At 40.7% G+C, this 19877-nt stretch overlaps 1 protein-coding gene and 2 non-coding genes across 3 annotated transcripts; 2 read left to right on the plus strand and 1 right to left on the minus strand.

Annotated features, from left to right (window-relative positions):
- Positions 1-1631: 1631 nt before the first annotated feature.
- Positions 1632-2342, minus strand: LOC130974692 (uncharacterized). The gene is made up of 2 exons (XM_057899551.1): positions 2130-2342; positions 1632-1967 (listed from the first exon to the last, which is right to left on the minus strand). The coding sequence occupies exons 1-2, from the start codon at positions 2340-2342 to the stop codon at positions 1632-1634; spliced, it is 549 nt and encodes a 182-aa protein (XP_057755534.1).
- A 7365-nt stretch (positions 2343-9707) lies between these two features.
- Positions 9708-9811, plus strand: LOC130977252 (small nucleolar RNA R71). Its single transcript, XR_009084953.1, has one exon. It is a non-coding gene; the product is annotated as a small nucleolar RNA R71 (small nucleolar RNA).
- Positions 9812-18323: 8512 nt separating this feature from the next.
- Positions 18324-18427, plus strand: LOC130977485 (small nucleolar RNA R71). Its single transcript, XR_009085174.1, has one exon. It is a non-coding gene; the product is annotated as a small nucleolar RNA R71 (small nucleolar RNA).
- The last annotated feature ends 1450 nt before the right edge of the window (positions 18428-19877 follow it).

The raw sequence follows: 19877 nt of genomic DNA on the forward strand, positions 1-19877 counted from the left end.
AGGGAAATCAAATCTAACATGAGAATTCATAAACCAAATTGTCAACATAAAGTAATCAACAAGGAAAATAATAAACTAGAATGCTAGAACAAATAAAAGTAGAAAAGAAACTAATTTAAAGGAACATTGAACCTAGAATTGAGAAGAAGTAAACCTAAAACTAAGAGAGACCCTAAAACCTAGAGAGAGGCTCTCTAAAAAACTATATCTAAAACCTAAATTGTGAATAATGAGAAGTATCCTCTTGATTCTTCTACTCTGCAGCCTCTAATCTGTAATTTTCAGGCTTAGAACTGGGCCAAAACCAGCCCAGAAATCACTGAAGGCGATCTCTGATACGTTGAACTTTTTGCAAATGCGCGCGTACGTGTGATGCACACGTGCGCGCCGCCTAACCACAGAGCAACCATGGCAAAATATATATCATTTTAAAGCCTCAAATGTTAGCTTTCCAACGAAACTAGAACCGCCTCATTTGGATCTTTATAACTCAAGTTATGATCAATTTAGTATGAAGAGGTTAGGCTTGACAGCTTTGCAATTCCTTCAATTTTTTGTATTCCTTCCACTTTTGCATGCTTCTTTTCCATCCTCTAAGCCATTCCTGCCCTGTAATCCCTGAAAACACTTAACACATATTTCACGGCATTGAATAGTAATAAAAGATGATTAAAATTAGCAAAATTTAAAGTCAAAGAAGCATGTTTTCAATCATAGCACAAAATTAGGAAGGAAAATGTAAAACATGCGATTTCTATGAATAAGTGTGAGAATAATAGATAAAATCCACTCAATTAAGCACAAGATGTACCACAAAATAGTGGTGCATCATTCACAAATTTACATTATTATGACAAGACAAAGTCGAATTCATTTGGAAGGAGCAAGACTCGTGCAAATCAGGGATAGGATTAGGAGTTGATCCATTTATTATTATTTAAGAAGAAGTTCGGGGTAGAATTCTATTGTAAGCTACAAAAGAAGGTCAGGTCAATTTGAAAGGATTCATTAACGCGCTCTCCGGTCCAATTGGTATTTCATGCCAGAAACACTTGATTGAACGGATCTCGTCCTCTATTTTATAATCCCTCAAGCTTCTGAGTTCCTTCGGTTCTAATAGTGTCATCATACCATTCTCAACACTCTCGATCCCTAACATATGACTCAAGTTGTATGTCTACTCTCCCAATCCTCTTTTACTACATAACTCTAGTTATTATTCTTCAAGAACCTAGTCACTCCCTCAAAGTCAACCAAATGCCATTTTATTTTAGTAACTAAAAGTCATCTTTCGATCAATCCCTTGGAAGTCACAATTCTCACAGTTGGGTGGAGGATTATAATAAGCGTTATAGATCATCATCATGTAAAGCAGTCCAAATTGTAATTATTAGTTCATCATTACCTCTAATCGGAGCATCTGTGCCCTCAGCACCTTCCACCCTCATAGTGTACGCTTGTCCCGCCTGCGGAGCTCTCCTAGCATCCTGACTCTTCTTTTCTGGGAAATTTCAGAACATATGCCCAGCTCTTCCACAGTAATAACAGACATCCCAACTAGCCCTACACGGAGTGTTTGGGTGGTATATTCCACACCTCCTGCAAGTCAAGTCATCCTGCAGAAACTGAGCCTATTTTTTGCGTCCTTTTCCTTGGTTATTGTTATCGTTGAACCTTCGGAAGCTACTCTGGCCTTGATGTTGCTTTGGAGTATTGCCGCCTCGCTTGAAATCTTGACCTCTAGGCAATAACTTTCTTCCGTGATCTTCCCTAACAGAGCTTCGGTGATCACTCTTGTCTAATGCCACATTTCTCAGACATTCTTCAGCAACTCTAGTTTTGTTTACCAGTTCAGAGAAGGTTCGAATCTTCATCATTGCAATGAAGCTCAGAATATCGCTCCTAAGGCCTCCCTCATACTTGATACACTTCCAATCAGCAAAGTCCTCAGGAGCTCCCTTACAAATCTGTGAGAAACGACACAGTTCCTCAAACCTGCTAGTCTACTCAATGATGGTCATCTGACCTTGTTTCAGCTGAAGTAGTTCAAGTTCCTTAGTATTTCTGGCTGAACTGAGAAAGTATTTCTTATAGAATTCTTCTTGGAACAACTCCTAAGAGATCACAACCCTATCAGGTTGCAGAATACGCCTCATGCCCTGCCACCAATGCTGAGCCTCACCTTGTAGCTGGTAGGTTCCAAACTCAATCCACTGTTCATCAGGAACCTGCTGAGCCTGTAATGCTCGCTCAATGGCTTGTATCCAGTTATCCGCATCGGTAGGGCTCGAGGTTCCTCTGAAGGTCGGAGGATGAACCTTCAGGAAGGAAGAAAGCGTCATAGGACCATCCTCGCCGTTGTTGCCGTTGTTCCCATTATTTATTTGGTTTCACAAGGCTTCGGCTATCACTTGCATCGCCGCTGCCATATTTCCTAGAGCGTTCATGAAGTCTACAGGGTTAGGAGGATTGTTCCCTGTTGCTTCAGGCATAGCATTGCCTATTCTGCCTCTACCTCACCCGCAACCGCGTCCGCGAGTCGACATCTAGTTCCTATACACACCAAACAAATGATATCAAGTTGATCAGTCTCAATATCGCAAGTCTAGTGCTTTAAGTCCCAAATACATGCTCATGAACGTTTATACCACATATATCAGTTAGATATCCTAATAGCACATAGACACATACACAGAGAAGGCATAGAAGCATAATCAGTTCGTCCTCAGGCTCTATAGGAACGAACTGCTCTGATACCATAATGTAACACCCCACCATACTTAATCTTATGCTTAAGTCATAAGACTGAGATAGTAAGGTATTACGACCTCTAAAAATAATATATATATATATATATATATATATATATATATATATATATATACTAATACTAATACTAATACTAATACTAATACTAATACTAATAATAATAATAATAATAATAATAAATAATAATAATAATAATAATAATAATAATAATAATAGAGAAAGTGATACTTAACTAGGAGCCTTGAAAAAACGGGTAAAACAAAATCGCAAAATTCAAAAGCGCAACCCTCAGAAAACGTGGTTACTAGTGTGAGAAGGAAACTAAAGTTCAATAACATATATGTACAGATGATACGAGTAGAGGGCCAAGAACACAGCATAACTAGCTCCTAACTCAGCCTGCGAAGCTAAGGCTGGCCGAAGAACATATACATATATATATATATATAATAACAACCCAGAAGAACATGTTCAAAACCCTAGTTCTCCATAAACAAAGTATTCTTACATACAAGAGGAGAAACTATACATATATATATATACATCAAAATAACAAAAGGACACCCCAAAGCAAACCACTTCGCTGCAGAACCTTTAGACGCCTACCGAGGATCCGCTCGACCCGCATCTGAAAACAACAACACAGTATGGGGGTGAGAACCGGAGGTTCTCAGCATGGTAAAGGTGCCTGGTGCGTGAAATTGTGAACAATACTTTTTCACAACTCTCATAATCCCCGGTCATGAACTCCAAAAACTTGGTAGCTCAATTCCATGGCATTACACAACTTCGCACAACTAACCAGCAAGTGCACTGGGTCGTCCAAGTAATAAACCTTACGCGAGTAAGGGTCGATCCCACGGAGATTGTTAGTATGAAGCAAGCTATGGTCATCTTGTAAATCTTAGTCAGGCAGACTCAAATGGATATGGTGATGAACGAAAATAACATAAAAGATAAAGATAGAGATACTTATGTAATTCATTGGTAGGAACTTCAGATAAGCGCATGAAGATGCCTTCCCTTCCATCTCTCTGCTTTCCTACTGTCTTCATCCAATCCTTCTTATTCCTTTCCATGGCAAGCTCGTGTAGGGTTTCACCGTTGTCAATGGCTACCTCCCATCCTCTCAGTGAAAACGATTGCAAATGCTCTGTCACAGCACGCGGAATTCAGCTGTCGGTTCTCGGTCAGGCCGGAATAGAATCCATCGATTCTTTTGCGTCTGTCACTAACGCCCCGCCTGCTAGGAGTTTGAAGCACGTCACAGTCATTCAATCATTGAATCCTACTCAGAATACCACAGACAAGGTTAGACCTTCCGGATTCTCTTGAATGCTGCCATCAGTTCTCGCCTATACCACGAAGACTCTGATCTCACGGAATGGTTGGCTTGTTTGTCAGGCGAGCACTCGGTTGTCAGGCGATCAACCATGCATCGTGCAATCAGGAATCCAAGAGATATTCACTAGAGCCTTGGTTGCTTGTAGAATAAAAGTGGTTGTCAGTCATCTTGTTCATAAGTGAGAATGATGATGAGTGTCACGGATCATCACATTCATCAAGTTGAAGAACAAGTGATATCTTAGAACAAGAACAAGCGGAATTGAATGGAAGAACAATAGTAATTGCATTAATACTCGAGGTACAGCAGAGCTCCACACCTTAATCTATGGTGTGTAGAAACTCCACCGTTGAAAATACATAAGCATAAGGTCTAGGCATGGCCGAATGGCCAGCCTCCCAATGATCTAAGATAGCATAAAACACGAAGATGGCTACCCAGATATCTCAATACAATAGTAAAAGGTCATACTTATAGAAAACTAGTAGCCTAGGGTGTACAGAGATGAGTAAATGACATAAAAACCCACTTCCGGGCCCACTTGGTGTGTGCTTGGGCTGAGCAATGAAGCATTTTCGTGTAGAGACTCTTCTTGGAGTTAAACGCCAGCTTTTATGCCAGTTTGGGCGTTTAACTCCCATTTGGGTGCCAGTTCCAGCGTTTAACGCTGGGATTCCTGAGGGTGACTTTGAACGCCGGTTTGGGCCATCAAATCTTGGGCAAAGTATGGACTATCATATATTGCTGGAAAGCCCAGGATGTCTACTTTCCAACGCCGTTGAGAGCGCGCCAATTGGGCTTCTGTAGCTCCAGAAAATCCACTTCGAGTGCAGGGAGGTCAGAATCCAACAGCATCTGCAGTCCTTTTCAGTCTCTGAATCAGATTTTTGCTCAGGTCCCTCAATTTCAGCCAGAAAATACCTGAAATCACAGAAAAACACACAAACTCATAGTAAAGTCCAGAAAAGTGATTTTTAACTAAAAACTAATAAAAATATACTAAAAACTAACTAGATCATACCAAAAACATACTAAAAACAATGCCAAAAAGTGTATAAATTATCCGCTCATCACAACACCAAACTTAAATTGTTGCTTGTCCTCAAGCAACTAAAAATCAAATAAGATAAAAAGAAGAGAATATGCAATGAATTCCAAAAACATCTATGAAGATCAGTATTAATTAGATGAGCGGGGCTTTTAGCTTTTTGCCTCTGAACAGTTTTGGCATCTCACTCTATCCTTTGCAACTCAGAATGATTGGCTTCTTTAGGAACTCAGAATCCAGATAGTGTTATTGATTCTCCTAGTTAAGTATGATGATTCTTGAACACAGCTACTTTATGAGTCTTGGCCGTGGCCCAAAACACTCTGTCTTCCAGTATTACCACCGGATACATACATGCCACAGACACATAATTGGGTGAACCTTTTCAGATTGTGACTCAGCTTTGCTAAAGTCCCCAATTAGAGGTGTCCAGGGTTCTTAAGCACACTCTTTTTGCCTTGGATCACAACTTTATTCTTTCTTTTTCTTTCTTTTTCTCTTTCCCCCTTTTTTTTCGTTTTTTTTTGTATTCACTGCTTTTTCTTGCTTCAAGAATCATTTTTATGATTTTTCAGATCCTCAGTAACATGTCTCCTTTTTCATCATTCTTTCAAGAGCCAACATTCATGAACCACAAATTCAAGATGCATATGCACTGTTTAAGCATACATTCAGAGAACAAGAGTATTGCCACCACATCAAAAATAATTAAACTATTATAAAATTCAAAATTCATGCAATTCTTTCTTTGTTTTTCAATTAAGCACGTTTTTATTCAAGAAAGGTGATGGATTCATAGGACATTCATAACTTTAAGGCATAAACACTAAGACACTAATGATCACAAGACACAAACATGGATAAACATAAGCATAAAATTCGAAAAACAGAAGAATAAAGAACAAGAAAATCAAAGAACGGGTCCACCTTAGTGATGGCGGCTCTTTCTTCCTCTTGAAGATCCTATGGAGTGCTTGAGCTCCTCAATATCTCTTCCTTGTCTTTGTTGCTCCTCCCTCATGATTCTTTGGTCTTCTCTAATTTCATGAAGGATGATGGAGTGTTCTTGATGCTCCACCCTTAGTTGTCCCATGTTGGAACTCAACTATCCTAGGGAGGTGTTTAGTTGCTCCCAATAGTTTTGTGGAGAAAAGTGCATCCCTTGAGGCATCTCAGGGATCTCATGATGAGTGGGGTCTCTTGTGTGCTCCATCCTTTTCTTAGTGATGGGCTTGTCTTCATCAATGGGGATGTCTCCCTCTATGTCAACTCCTACTTGTAGAGTTCTTGGGCTATAACCTCATGAACCTCTATTTCTTCTCCAATCATGATGCTATGGATCATGATAGCCCGGTCTATGGTAACTTCGGACCGGTTGCTAGTGGGAATGATTGAGCGTTGTATAAACTCTAACCATCCTCTAGCCACGGGCTTGAGGTCATGCCTTCTCAATTGAACCGGCTTTCCTCTTGAATCTCTCTTCCATTGGGCGCCCTCTTCACATATGACTGTGAGGACTTGGTCCAACCTTTGATCAAAGTTGACCCTTCTCGTGTAAGGATGTTCATCTCCTTGCATCATAGGCAAGTTGAACGCCAACCTCACATTCTCCGGACTAAAATCCAAGTATTTCCCCCGAACCATAGTAAGATAATTCTTTGGATTTGGGTTCACACTTTGGTCATGGTTCTTGGTGATCCATGCATTGGCATAGAACTCTTGAACCATCAAGATTCCGACTTGTTGAATGGGGTTAGTAAGGACTTCCCAACCTCTTCTTCGGATCTCATGTCGGATCTCCGGATATTCACCCTTTTTGAGTGAAAAAGGGACCTCGGGGATCACCTTCTTCAAGGCCACAACTTCGTAGAAGTGGTCTTGATGCACCCTTGAGATGAATCTCTCCATCTCTCATGACTCGGAGGTGGAAGCTTTTGCCTTTCCTTTCCTCTTTCTAGAGGTTTCTCCGGCCTTGGATGCCATAAATGGTTATGGAAAAACGAAAAAGCAACGCTTTTACCACACCAAACTTAAAATGTTTGCTCGTCCTCGAGCAAAAGAAGAAAGAAGAGAGTAGAAGAAGAAGAAATGAGGAGAAAGGGAATGGCTTTGTATTCGGCCAAGGGGAGAGAGATGGTGTTTAAGGTGTGTGAAAATGAAGGAGTGAAGGAGGGTTTATATAGGAGAGAGGGAGAGGGATGTTCGGCCATTTGAGGGTGGGTTTGGGTGGGAAAGTGGTTTGAATTTGAATGGTGGGGTAGGTGGGGTTTTATGAAGGATGGATGTGAGTGGTGAAGAGAAAGAAGGGATTTGATAGGTGAGGGTTTTTTGGGGAAGAGGTGTTGAGGTGATTGGTGAAGAAGAGAGAGAGTGGTAGGGTATGTGGGGATCCTGTGGGGTCCACAGATCCTGAGGTGTCAAGGAAAAGTCATCCCTGCACCAAATGGCATGCAAAATCACGTTTTGTGCCTTTTCTGGCATTAAACGCCGGGCTGGTGCCCATTCCTGGCATTTAACGCCAGGTTCTTGCCCTTTTCTGGCGTTTAACGCCAGTCTGGTGCCCCTTTCTGGCGTTAAACGCCCAGAATGGTGCCAGACTGGGCGTTAAACGCCCAACAGCTAACCTCACTGGCGTTTAAACGCCAGTAGGTGCGTCCTCCAGGGTGTGCTATTTTTCTTCCTGTTTTTCATTCTGTTTTTGCTTTTTTCATTAATTTTGTGACTTCTTATGATCATCAACCTATAAAAGACATAAAATAACAAAAGAAAATAGTTAATTATAAAACATTGGGTTGCCTCCCAACAAGCGCTTCTTTAATGTCATTAGCTTGACAGAGGACTCTCATGGAGCCTCACAGATACTTAGAGCCATGTTGGGACCTCCCAACACCAAACTTAGAGTTTGAATGTGGGGGTTCAACACCAAACTTAGAGTTTGGTTGTGGCCTCCCAACACCAAACTTAGAGTTTGACTGTGGGGGCTCTGTTTGGCTCTGCTTTGAAAGAAGCTCTTCATGCTTCTTCTCCATGGTGATAGAGGGATATCCTTGGGCCTTAAACACCAAGGATTCTTCATTCACTTGAATGATCAACTCTCCTCTATCAACATCAATCACAGCCTTTGCTGTGGCTAGGAAGGGTCTACCAAGGATGATGGATTCATCCATGCACTTCCCAGTCTTTAGGACTATGAAATTAGTAGGGATGTAATGGTCTTCAACTTTAACCAGAACATCCTCTACAAGTCCATAGGCTTGTTTTCTTGAGTTGTCTGCCATCTCTAGTGAGATTTTTGCAGCTTGCACCTCAAAGATCCCTAGCTTCTCCATTACAGAGAGGGGCATGAGGTTTACACTTGACCCTAAGTCACACAAGGCCTTCTTGAAGGTCATGGTGCCTATAGTACAAGGTATTGAAAACTTCCCAGGATCCTGCCTCTTTTGAGGCAGTTTCTGCCTAGACAAGCCATCCAGTTCTTTGGTGAGCAAAGGAGGTTCATTCTCCTAAGTCTCATTTCCAAATAACTTGTCATTTAGCTTCATGATTGCTCCAAGGTATTTAGCAACTTGCTCTTCAGTGACATACTCATCCTCTTCAGAGGAAGAATACTCATCAGAGCTCATGAATGGCAGAAGTAATTCCAATGGAACCTCTATGGTCTCATTTTGAGCCTCAGATTCCCATGGTTCTTCATTGGGGAACTCATTGGAGGCCAGTGGACGTCCAGTGAGGCCTTCCTCAGTGGTGTTCACTGCCTCTTCTTCCTCCCAGAATTCGGCCATGTTAATGGCTTTGCACTCTCCTTTTGGATTTTCTTCAGTATTGCTTGGGAGAGTACTAGGAGGGAGTTCAGTGATTTTCTTGCTCAGCTGACCCACTTGTCCTTCCAAGTTTCTAATGGAGGACCTTGTTTCAGTCATGAAACTTTGAGTGGTTTTGATTAGATCAGAGACCATGGTTGCTAAGTCAGAGGTATTCTGCTTAGAACTCTCTGTCTGTTGCTGAGAAGATGATGGAAAAGGCTTGCTATTGCTAAACCTGTTTCTTCCACCATTATTGTTGTTGAAACCTTGTTGAGGTCTCTGTTGATCCTTCCATGAGAAATTTGGGTGATTTCTCCATGAAGAATTATAGGTGTTTCCATAGGGTTCTCCTAGGTAATTCACCTCTTCCATTGAAGGGTTCTCAGGATCATAGGCTTCTTCCTCAGATGAAGCTTCCTTAGTACTGCTTGGTGCATTTTGCATTCCAGACAGGCTTTGAGAAATCAAATTGACTTGTTGAGTCAATATCTTGTTCTGAGCCAGAATGGCATTCAGAGCATCAATCTCAAGAACTCCTTTCTTCTGATTAGTCCCATTGTTCACAGGATTCCTTTCAGAAGTGTACATGAATTGGTTATTTGCAACCATTTCAATCAGCTCTTGAGCTTCTGTAGGCGTCTTCTTCAAATGAAGAGATCCTCCAGCAGAGCTATCCAAAGACATCTTGGATAGTTCAGAGAGACCATCATAGAAAATACCTATGATGCTCCATTCAGAAAGCATGTCAGATGGACATTTTCTGATCAATTATTTGTATCTTTCCCAAGCTTCATAGAGGGATTCTCCATCCTTCTGTCTGAAGGTTTGGACTTCCACTCTAAGCTTACTCAATTTTTGAGGTGGAAAGAACTTTGCCAAGAAGGCATTGACTAGCTTTTCCTAAGAGTCCAGACTTTCTTTAGGTTGAGAGTCCAACCATGTTCTAGCTCTGTCTCTTACAGCAAAAGGGAATAGCATAAGTCTGTAGACCTCAGGGTCAACCCCATTAGTCTTGACAGTGTCACAGATTTGCAAGAATTCAGCTAAAAACTGATGGGGATCTTCCAATGGAAGTCCATGAAACTTGCAATTCTGTTGCATTAGAGAAACTAATTGAGGCTTAAGCTCAAAGTTGTTTGCTCCAATGGCAGGGATAGAGATGCTTCTCCCATAGAAGTCGGGAGTAGGTGCAGTAAAGTCACCCAGCACCTTCCTTGCATTGTTGGCATTGTTGTTCTCGGCTGCCATGTGTTCTTCTTCTTTGAAGAATTCGGTCAGGTCCTTTAAAGAGGGTTGTGCTTTGGCTTCTCTTAGCTTTCTCTTCAAGGTCCTTTCAGGTTCAGGATCAGGCTCAACAAGAATGCTTTTGTCTTTGCTCCTGCTCATAAGAAAGAGAAGGGAACAAGAAAATGTGGAATCCTCTATGTCACAGTATAGAGATTCCTTGAAGTGTCAGAGGAAAAGAAGAGTAGAAGATAGAAGTGGAAAATTCGAACTTATCAAAGGAGATGGAGTTCGAATTTTGCATTAAGGAATAGTGTTAGTCCATAAATAGAAGGATGTGAGGAGAAGGGAAGTAATTTTCAAAAATTAAGTGAAAGATTTTGAAAACATTTTTGAAAAACATTACTTAATTTTCGAAAATGAAAGTGGGAGAGAAATAAAATGATTTTTGAAAAAGATTTTGAAATTAGAAATCAAAAAGATTTGATTGAAAACTATTTTGAAAAAGATGTGGTTAAGAAGATATGATTGGTTTTTTTTTTTTAAAATGTGATTGAGAAAATATGATTTGAAAACAATTTTAAAAAGATTTGATTTTAGAAATTAATAACTTGGCTATCAAGAAAAGATATGATTCAAACATTAAACCTTTCTCAACAGAAAAGGCAACATACTTGAGATGTTGAATCAAATCATTAATTGATAGCAAGTATCTTTAAAAAATGGAAAGAAATTGATTTTGAAAAAGATTTGATTGAAAAATTGATTTGAAAAAGATTTGATTTTGAAAAGATTCTGAAAACTTAAAAAAAAAATTTGAATTGAAAACAAAATCTTCCCCCTTTAGCCATCCTGGCGTTAAACGCCCAGAATGGTGCACATTCTGGCGTTTAACGCCCAAAACTATACCCTTTTGGGCGTTAAACGCCCAACCAGGCACCCTGGTTGGCGTTTAAACGCCAGTCTGTCTTTCTTCACTGGGCGTTTTGAACGCCCAGCTTTTTCTGTGCAATTCCTCTGCTGTATGTTCTGAATCTTCAATTCTCTATATTATTGACTTGAAAAGACACAAATTAAAAATATTTTTGGATTTTTAATAATAAAGAATAATCAAAATGCAACTAAAATCAAATAACAATGCATGCCAGACACCAAACTTAGTAGTTTGTATACTACTGACACTAATGAGAATGCATATGAGACACACAAAACACTTCAAGTCAATAGAATTTAAAGATCAGAGCACGGAAATCATCAAGAACATCTTGAAGATCACTAAGACACATGAATGAATGCATGCAATTGACACCAAACTTAAGATGAGACACTAGACTCAAACAAGAAATTTTTGGGTTTTATGATTTTTTTGATTTTTTTGTGTTTTTTCGAAAATTAAGTGGAAAAAGGTATCAAAATTCTTAATGAGAATTCCAGGAATCAGTGCAATGCTAGTCTAAGACTCCGGTCCAGGAATTAGACATGGCTTCACAGCCAGCCAAGCTTTCAAAGAAAGCTTCGGTCCAAAACACTAGACATGGCCAAAGGCCAGCCAAGCCTTAGCAGATCACTGCTCCAAAAGCAAGATTGATAAAAATCAACAAGCTCTTGTGATGATAAGTTGAAACCTCGGTCCAATGAGATTAGACATGGCTTCTCAGCCAGCCAGACTTCAACAAATCATCATGAAACTCTAGAATTCATCTTCAAGAATTTCGAAAAAAAAAAATACCTAATCTAAGCAACAAGATAAACCGTCAGTTGTCCAAACTGAACAATCCCCGGCAACGGCGCCAAAAACTTGGTGCTGTTGCCGGATTTTGGCACTGATGTTACCGGACAAAGAGCTTGCTCAAAACTTGAACAATCCCCGGCAACGACGCCAAAAACTTGGTGCGCGAAATTGTGAACAATAATTTTTCACAACTCTCATAATCCCCGGTCATGAACTCCAAAAACTTGGTAGCTCAATTCCATGGCATTACACAACTTCGCACAACTAACCAGCAAGTGCACTGGGTCGTCCAAGTAATAAACCTTACGCGAGTAAGGGTCGATCCCACGGAGATTGTTAGTATGAAGCAAGCTATGGTCATCTTGTAAATCTTAGTCAGGCAGACTCAAATGGATATGGTGATGAACGAAAATAACATAAAAGATAAAGATAGAGATACTTATGTAATTCATTGGTAGGAACTTCAGATAAGCGCATGAAGATGCCTTCCCTTCCATCTCTCTGCTTTCCTACTGTCTTCATCCAATCCTTCTTATTCCTTTCCATGGCAAGCTCGTGTAGGGTTTCACCGTTGTCAATGGCTACCTCCCATCCTCTCAGTGAAAACGATTGCAAATGCTCTGTCACAGCACGCGGAATTCAGCTGTCGGTTCTCGGTCAGGCCGGAATAGAATCCATCGATTCTTTTGCGTCTGTCACTAACGCCCCGCCTGCTAGGAGTTTGAAGCACGTCACAGTCATTCAATCATTGAATCCTACTCAGAATACCACAGACAAGGTTAGACCTTCCGGATTCTCTTGAATGCTGCCATCAGTTCTCGCCTATACCACGAAGACTCTGATCTCACGGAATGGTTGGCTTGTTTGTCAGGCGAGCACTCGGTTGTCAGGCGATCAACCATGCATCGTGCAATCAGGAATCCAAGAGATATTCACTAGAGCCTTGGTTGCTTGTAGAACAAAAGTGGTTGTCAGTCACCTTGTTCATAAGTGAGAATGATGATGAGTGTCACGGATCATCACATTCATCAAGTTGAAGAACAAGTGATATCTTAGAACAAGAACAAGCGGAATTGAATGGAAGAACAATAGTAATTGCATTAATACTCGAGGTACAGCAGAGCTCCACACCTTAATCTATGGTGTGTAGAAACTCCACCGTTGAAAATACATAAGCATAAGGTCTAGGCATGGCCGAATGGCCAGCCTCCCAATGATCTAAGATAGCATAAAACACGAAGATGGCTACCCAGATATCTCAATACAATAGTAAAAGGTCATACTTATAGAAAACTAGTAGCCTAGGGTGTACAGAGATGAGTAAATGACATAAAAACCCACTTCCGGGCCCACTTGGTGTGTGCTTGGGCTGAGCAATGAAGCATTTTCGTGTAGAGACTCTTCTTGGAGTTAAACGCCAGCTTTTATGCCAGTTTGGGCGTTTAACTCCCATTTGGGTGCCAGTTCCAGCGTTTAACGCTGGGATTCCTGAGGGTGACTTTGAACGCCGGTTTGGGCCATCAAATCTTAGGCAAAGTATGGACTATCATATATTGCTGGAAAGCCCAGGATGTCTACTTTCCAACTCCATTGAGAGCGCGCCAATTGGGCTTCTGTAGCTCCAGAAAATCCACTTCGAGTGCAGGGAGGTCAGAATCCAACAGCATCTGCAGTCCTTTTCAGTCTCTGAATCAGATTTTTGCTCAGGTCCCTCAATTTCAGCCAGAAAATACCTGAAATCACAGAAAAACACACAAACTCATAGTAAAGTCCAGAAAAGTGATTTTTAACTAAAAACTAATAAAAATATACTAAAAACTAACTAGATCATACCAAAACATACTAAAAACAATGCCAAAAGTGTATAAATTATCCGCTCATCACAACACCAAACTTAAATTGTTGCTTGTCCTCAAGCAACTAAAAATCAAATAAGATAAAAAGAAGAGAATATGCAATGAATTCCAAAAACATCTATGAAGATCAGTATTAATTAGATGAGCGGGGCTTTTAGCTTTTTGCCTCTGAACAGTTTTGGCATCTCACTCTATCCTTTGCAACTCAGAATGATTGGCTTCTTTAGGAACTCAGAATCCAGATAGTGTTATTGATTCTCCTAGTTAAGTATGATGATTCTTGAACACAGCTACTTTATGAGTCTTGGCTGTGGCCCAAAGCACTCTGTCTTCCAGTATTACCACCGGATACATACATGCCACAGACACATAATTGGGTGAACCTTTTCAGATTGTGACTCAGCTTTGCTAAAGTCCCCAATTAGAGGTGTCCAGGGTTCTTAAGCACACTCTTTTTGCCTTGGATCACAACTTTATTCTTTCTTTTTCTTTCTTTTTCTCTTTCCCCCTTTTTTTTCGTTTTTTTTTTGTATTCACTGCTTTTTCTTGCTTCAAGAATCATTTTTATGATTTTTCAGATCCTCAGTAACATGTCTCCTTTTTCATCATTCTTTCAAGAGCCAACATTCATGAACCACAAATTCAAGATGCATATGCACTGTTTAAGCATACATTCAGAGAACAAGAGTATTGCCACCACATCAAAATAATTAAACTATTATAAAATTCAAAATTCATGCAATTCTTTCTTTGTTTTTCAATTAAGCACGTTTTTATTCAAGAAAGGTGATGGATTCATAGGACATTCATAACTTTAAGGCATAGACACTAAGACACTAATGATCACAAGACACAAACATGGATAAACATAAGCATAAAATTCGAAAAACAGAAGAATAAAGAACAAGGAAATCAAAGAACGGGTCCACCTTAGTGATGGCGGCTCTTTCTTCCTCTTGAAGATCCTATGGAGTGCTTGAGCTCCTCAATATCTCTTCCTTGTCTTTGTTGCTCCTCCCTCATGATTCTTTGGTCTTCTCTAATTTCATGAAGGATGATGGAGTGTTCTTGATGCTCCACCCTTAGTTGTCCCATGTTGGAACTCAACTCTCCTAGGGAGGTGTTTAGTTGCTCCCAATAGTTTTGTGGAGGAAAGTGCATCCCTTGAGGCATCTCAGGGATCTCATGATGAGTGGGGTCTCTTGTGTGCTCCATCCTTTTCTTAGTGATGGGCTTGTCTTCATCAATGGGGATGTCTCCCTCTATGTCAACTCCTACTTGTAGAGTTCTTGGGCTATAACCTCATGAACCTCTATTTCTTCTCCAATCATGATGCTATGGATCATGATAGCCCGGTCTATGGTAACTTCGGACCGGTTGCTAGTGGGAATGATTGAGCGTTGTATAAACTCTAACCATCCTCTAGCCACGGGCTTGAGGTCATGCCTTCTCAATTGAACCGGCTTTCCTCTTGAATCTCTCTTCCATTGGGCGCCCTCTTCACATATGACTGTGAGGACTTGGTCCAACCTTTGATCAAAGTTGACCCTTCTCGTGTAAGGATGTTCATCTCCTTGCATCATAGGCAAGTTGAACGCCAACCTCACATTCTTCAGACTAAAATCCAAGTATTTCCCCCGAACCATAGTAAGATAATTCTTTGGATTTGGGTTCACACTTTGGTCATGGTTCTTGGTGATCCATGCATTGGCATAGAACTCTTGAACCATCAAGATTCCGACTTGTTGAATGGGGTTGGTAAGGACTTCCCAACCTCTTCTTCGGATCTCATGTCGGATCTCCGGATATTCACCCTTTTTGAGTGAAAAAGGGACCTCGGGGATCACCTTCTTCAAGGCCACAACTTCGTAGAAGTGGTCTTGATGCACCCTTGAGATGAATCTCTCCATCTCTCATGACTCGGAGGTGGAAGCTTTTGCCTTTCCTTTCCTCTTTCTAGAGGTTTCTCCGGCCTTGGATGCCATAAATGGTTATGGAAAAACGAAAAAGCAACGCTTTTACCACACCAAACTTAAAATGTTTGCTCGTCCTCGAGCAAAAGAAGAAAGAAGAGAGTAGAAGAAGAAGAAATGAGGAGAAAGGGAATGGCTTTGTATTCGGCCAAGGGGAGAGAGATGGTGTTTAAGGTGTGTGAAAATGAAGGAGTGAAGGAGGGTTTATATAGGAGAGAGGGAGAGGGATGTTCGGCCATTTGAGGGTGGGTTTGGGTGGGAAAGTGGTTTGAATTTGAATGGTGGGGTAGGTGGGGTTTTATGAAGGATGGATGTGAGTGGTGAAGAGAAGAAGGGATTTGATAGGTGAGGGTTTTTTGGGGAAGAGGTGTTGAGGTGATTGGTGAAGAAGAGAGAGAGTGGTAGGGTATGTGGGGATCCTGTGGGGTCCACAGATCCTGAGGTGTCAAGGAAAAGTCATCCCTGCACCAAATGGCATGCAAAATCACGTTTTGTGCCTTTTCTGGCGTTAAACGCCGGGCTGGTGCCCATTCCTGGCGTTTAACGCCAGGTTCTTGCCCTTTTCTGGCGTTTAACGCCAGTCTGGTGCCCCTTTCTGGCGTTAAACACCCAGAATGGTGCCAGACTGGGCGTTAAACGCCCAACAGCTAACCTCACTGGCGTTTAAACGCCAGTAGGTGCGTCATCCAGGGTGTGTTGTTTTTCTTCCTGTTTTTCATTCTGTTTTTGCTTTTTTCATTAATTTTGTGACTTCTTATGATCATCAACCTACAAAAGACATAAAATAACAAAAGAAAATAGTTAATTATAAAACATTGGGTTGCCTCCCAACAAGCGCTTCTTTAATGTCATTAGCTTGACAGAGGACTCTCATGGAGCCTCACAGATACTTAGAGCCATGTTGGGACCTCCCAACACCAAACTTAGAGTTTGAATGTGGGGGTTCAACACCAAACTTAGAGTTTGGTTGTGGCCTCCCAACACCAAACTTAGAGTTTGACTGTGGGGGCTCTGTTTGGCTCTGCTTTGAAAGAAGCTCTTCATGCTTCTTCTCCATGGTGATAGAGGGATATCCTTGGGCCTTAAACACCAAGGATTCTTCATTCACTTGAATGATCAACTCTCCTCTATCAACATCAATCACAGCCTTTGCTGTGGCTAGGAAGGGTCTACCAAGGATGATGGATTCATCCATGCACTTCCCAGTCTTTAGGACTATGAAATTAGTAGGGATGTAATGGTCTTCAACTTTAACCAGAACATCCTCTACAAGTCCATAGGCTTGTTTTCTTGAGTTGTCTGCCATCTCTAGTGAGATTTTTGCAGCTTGCACCTCAAAGATCCCTAGCTTCTCCATTACAGAGAGGGGCATGAGGTTTACACTTGACCCTAAGTCACACAAGGCCTTCTTGAAGGTCATGGTGCCTATAGTACAAGGTATTGAAAACTTCCCAGGATCCTGCCTCTTTTGAGGCAGTTTCTGCCTAGACAAGTCATCCAGTTCTTTGGTGAGCAAAGGAGGTTCATTCTCCTAAGTCTCATTTCCAAATAACTTGTCATTTAGCTTCATGATTGCTCCAAGGTATTTAGCAACTTGCTCTTCAGTGACATACTCATCCTCTTCAGAGGAAGAATACTCATCAGAGCTCATGAATGGCAGAAGTAATTCCAATGGAACCTCTATGGTCTCATTTTGAGCCTCAGATTCCCATGGTTCTTCATTGGGGAACTCATTGGAGGCCAGTGGACGTCCAGTGAGGCCTTCCTCAGTGGTGTTCACTGCCTCTTCTTCCTCCCAGAATTCGGCCATGTTAATGGCTTTGCACTCTCCTTTTGGATTTTCTTCAGTATTGCTTGGGAGAGTACTAGGAGGGAGTTCAGTGATTTTCTTGCTCAGCTGACCCACTTGTCCTTCCAAGTTTCTAATGGAAGACCTTGTTTCAGTCATGAAACTTTGAGTGGTTTTGATTAGATCAGAGACCATGGTTGCTAAGTCAGAGGTATTCTGCTTAGAACTCTCTGTCTGTTGCTGAGAAGATGATGGAAAAGGCTTGCTATTGCTAAACCTGTTTCTTCCACCATTATTGTTGTTGAAACCTTGTTGAGGTCTCTGTTGATCCTTCCATGAGAAATTTGGGTGATTTCTCCATGAAGAATTATAGGTGTTTCCATAGGGTTCTCCTAGGTAATTCACCTCTTCCATTGAAGGGTTCTCAGGATCATAGGCTTCTTCCTCAGATGAAGCTTCCTTAGTACTGCTTGGTGCATTTTGCATTCCAGACAGGCTTTGAGAAATCAAATTGACTTGTTGAGTCAATATCTTGTTCTGAGCCAGAATGGCATTCAGAGCATCAATCTCAAGAACTCCTTTCTTCTGATTAGTCCCATTGTTCACAGGATTCCTTTCAGAAGTGTACATGAATTGGTTATTTGCAACCATTTCAATCAGCTCTTGAGCTTCTGTAGGCGTCTTCTTCAAATGAAGAGATCCTCCAGCAGAGCTATCCAAAGACATCTTGGATAGTTCAGAGAGACCATCATAGAAAATACCTATGATGCTCCATTCAGAAAGCATGTCAGATGGACATTTTCTGATCAATTGTTTGTATCTTTCCCAAGCTTCATAGAGGGATTCTCCATCCTTCTGTCTGAAGGTTTGGACTTCCACTCTAAGCTTACTCAATTTTTGAGGTGGAAAGAACTTTGCCAAGAAGGCATTGACTAGCTTTTCCTAAGAGTCCAGACTTTCTTTAGGTTGAGAGTCCAACCATGTTCTAGCTCTGTCTCTTACAGCAAAAGGGAATAGCATAAGTCTGTAGACCTCAGGGTCAACCCCATTAGTCTTGACAGTGTCACAGATTTGCAAGAATTCAGCTAAAAACTGATGGGGATCTTCCAATGGAAGTCCATGAAACTTGCAATTCTGTTGCATTAGAGAAACTAATTGAGGCTTAAGCTCAAAGTTGTTTGCTCCAATGGCAGGGATAGAGATGCTTCTCCCATAGAAGTCGGGAGTAGGTGCAGTAAAGTCACCCAGCACCTTCCTTGCATTGTTGGCATTGTTGTTCTCGGCTGCCATGTGTTCTTCTTCTTTGAAGAATTCGGTCAGGTCCTTTAAAGAGGGTTGTGCTTTGGCTTCTCTTAGCTTTCTCTTCAAGGTCCTTTCAGGTTCAGGATAAGGCTCAACAAGAATGCTTTTGTCTTTGCTCCTGCTCATAAGAAAGAGAAGGGAACAAGAAAATGTGGAATCCTCTATGTCACAGTATAGAGATTCCTTGAAGTGTCAGAGGAAAAGAAGAGTAGAAGACAGAAGTGGAAAATTCGAACTTATCAAAGGAGATGGAGTTCGAATTTTGCATTAAGGAATAGTGTTAGTCCATAAATAGAAGGATGTGAGGAGAAGGGAAGTAATTTTCAAAAATTAAGTGAAAGATTTTGAAAACATTTTTGAAAAACATTACTTAATTTTCGAAAATGAAAGTGGGAGAGAAATAAAATGATTTTTGAAAAAGATTTTGAAATTAGAAATCAAAAAGATTTGATTGAAAACTATTTTGAAAAAGATGTGGTTAAGAAGATATGATTGGTTTTTTTTTTTTTTAAAAATGTGATTGAGAAAATATGATTTGAAAACAATTTTAAAAAGATTTGATTTTAGAAATTAATAACTTGGCTATCAAGAAAAGATATGATTCAAACATTAAACCTTTCTCAACAGAAAAGGCAACATACTTGAGATGTTGAATCAAATCATTAATTGATAGCAAGTATCTTTAAAAAATGGAAAGAAATTGATTTTGAAAAAGATTTGATTGAAAAATTGATTTGAAAAAGATTTGATTTTGAAAAGATTCTGAAAACTTAAAAAAAAATTTGAATTGAAAACAAAATCTTCCCCCTTTAGCCATCCTGGCGTTAAACGCCCAGAATGGTGCACATTCTGGCGTTTAACGCCCAAAACTATACCCTTTTGGGCGTTAAACGCCCAACCAGGCACCCTGGTTGGCGTTTAAACGCCAGTCTGTCTTTCTTCACTGGGCGTTTTGAACGCCCAGCTTTTTCTGTGCAATTCCTCTGCTGTATGTTCTGAATCTTCAATTCTCTGTATTATTGACTTGAAAAGACAC

This window comes from Arachis stenosperma, chromosome 4 (assembly GCF_014773155.1).
Source record: "Arachis stenosperma cultivar V10309 chromosome 4, arast.V10309.gnm1.PFL2, whole genome shotgun sequence".
Lineage (NCBI taxonomy): Eukaryota > Viridiplantae > Streptophyta > Magnoliopsida > Fabales > Fabaceae > Arachis > Arachis stenosperma.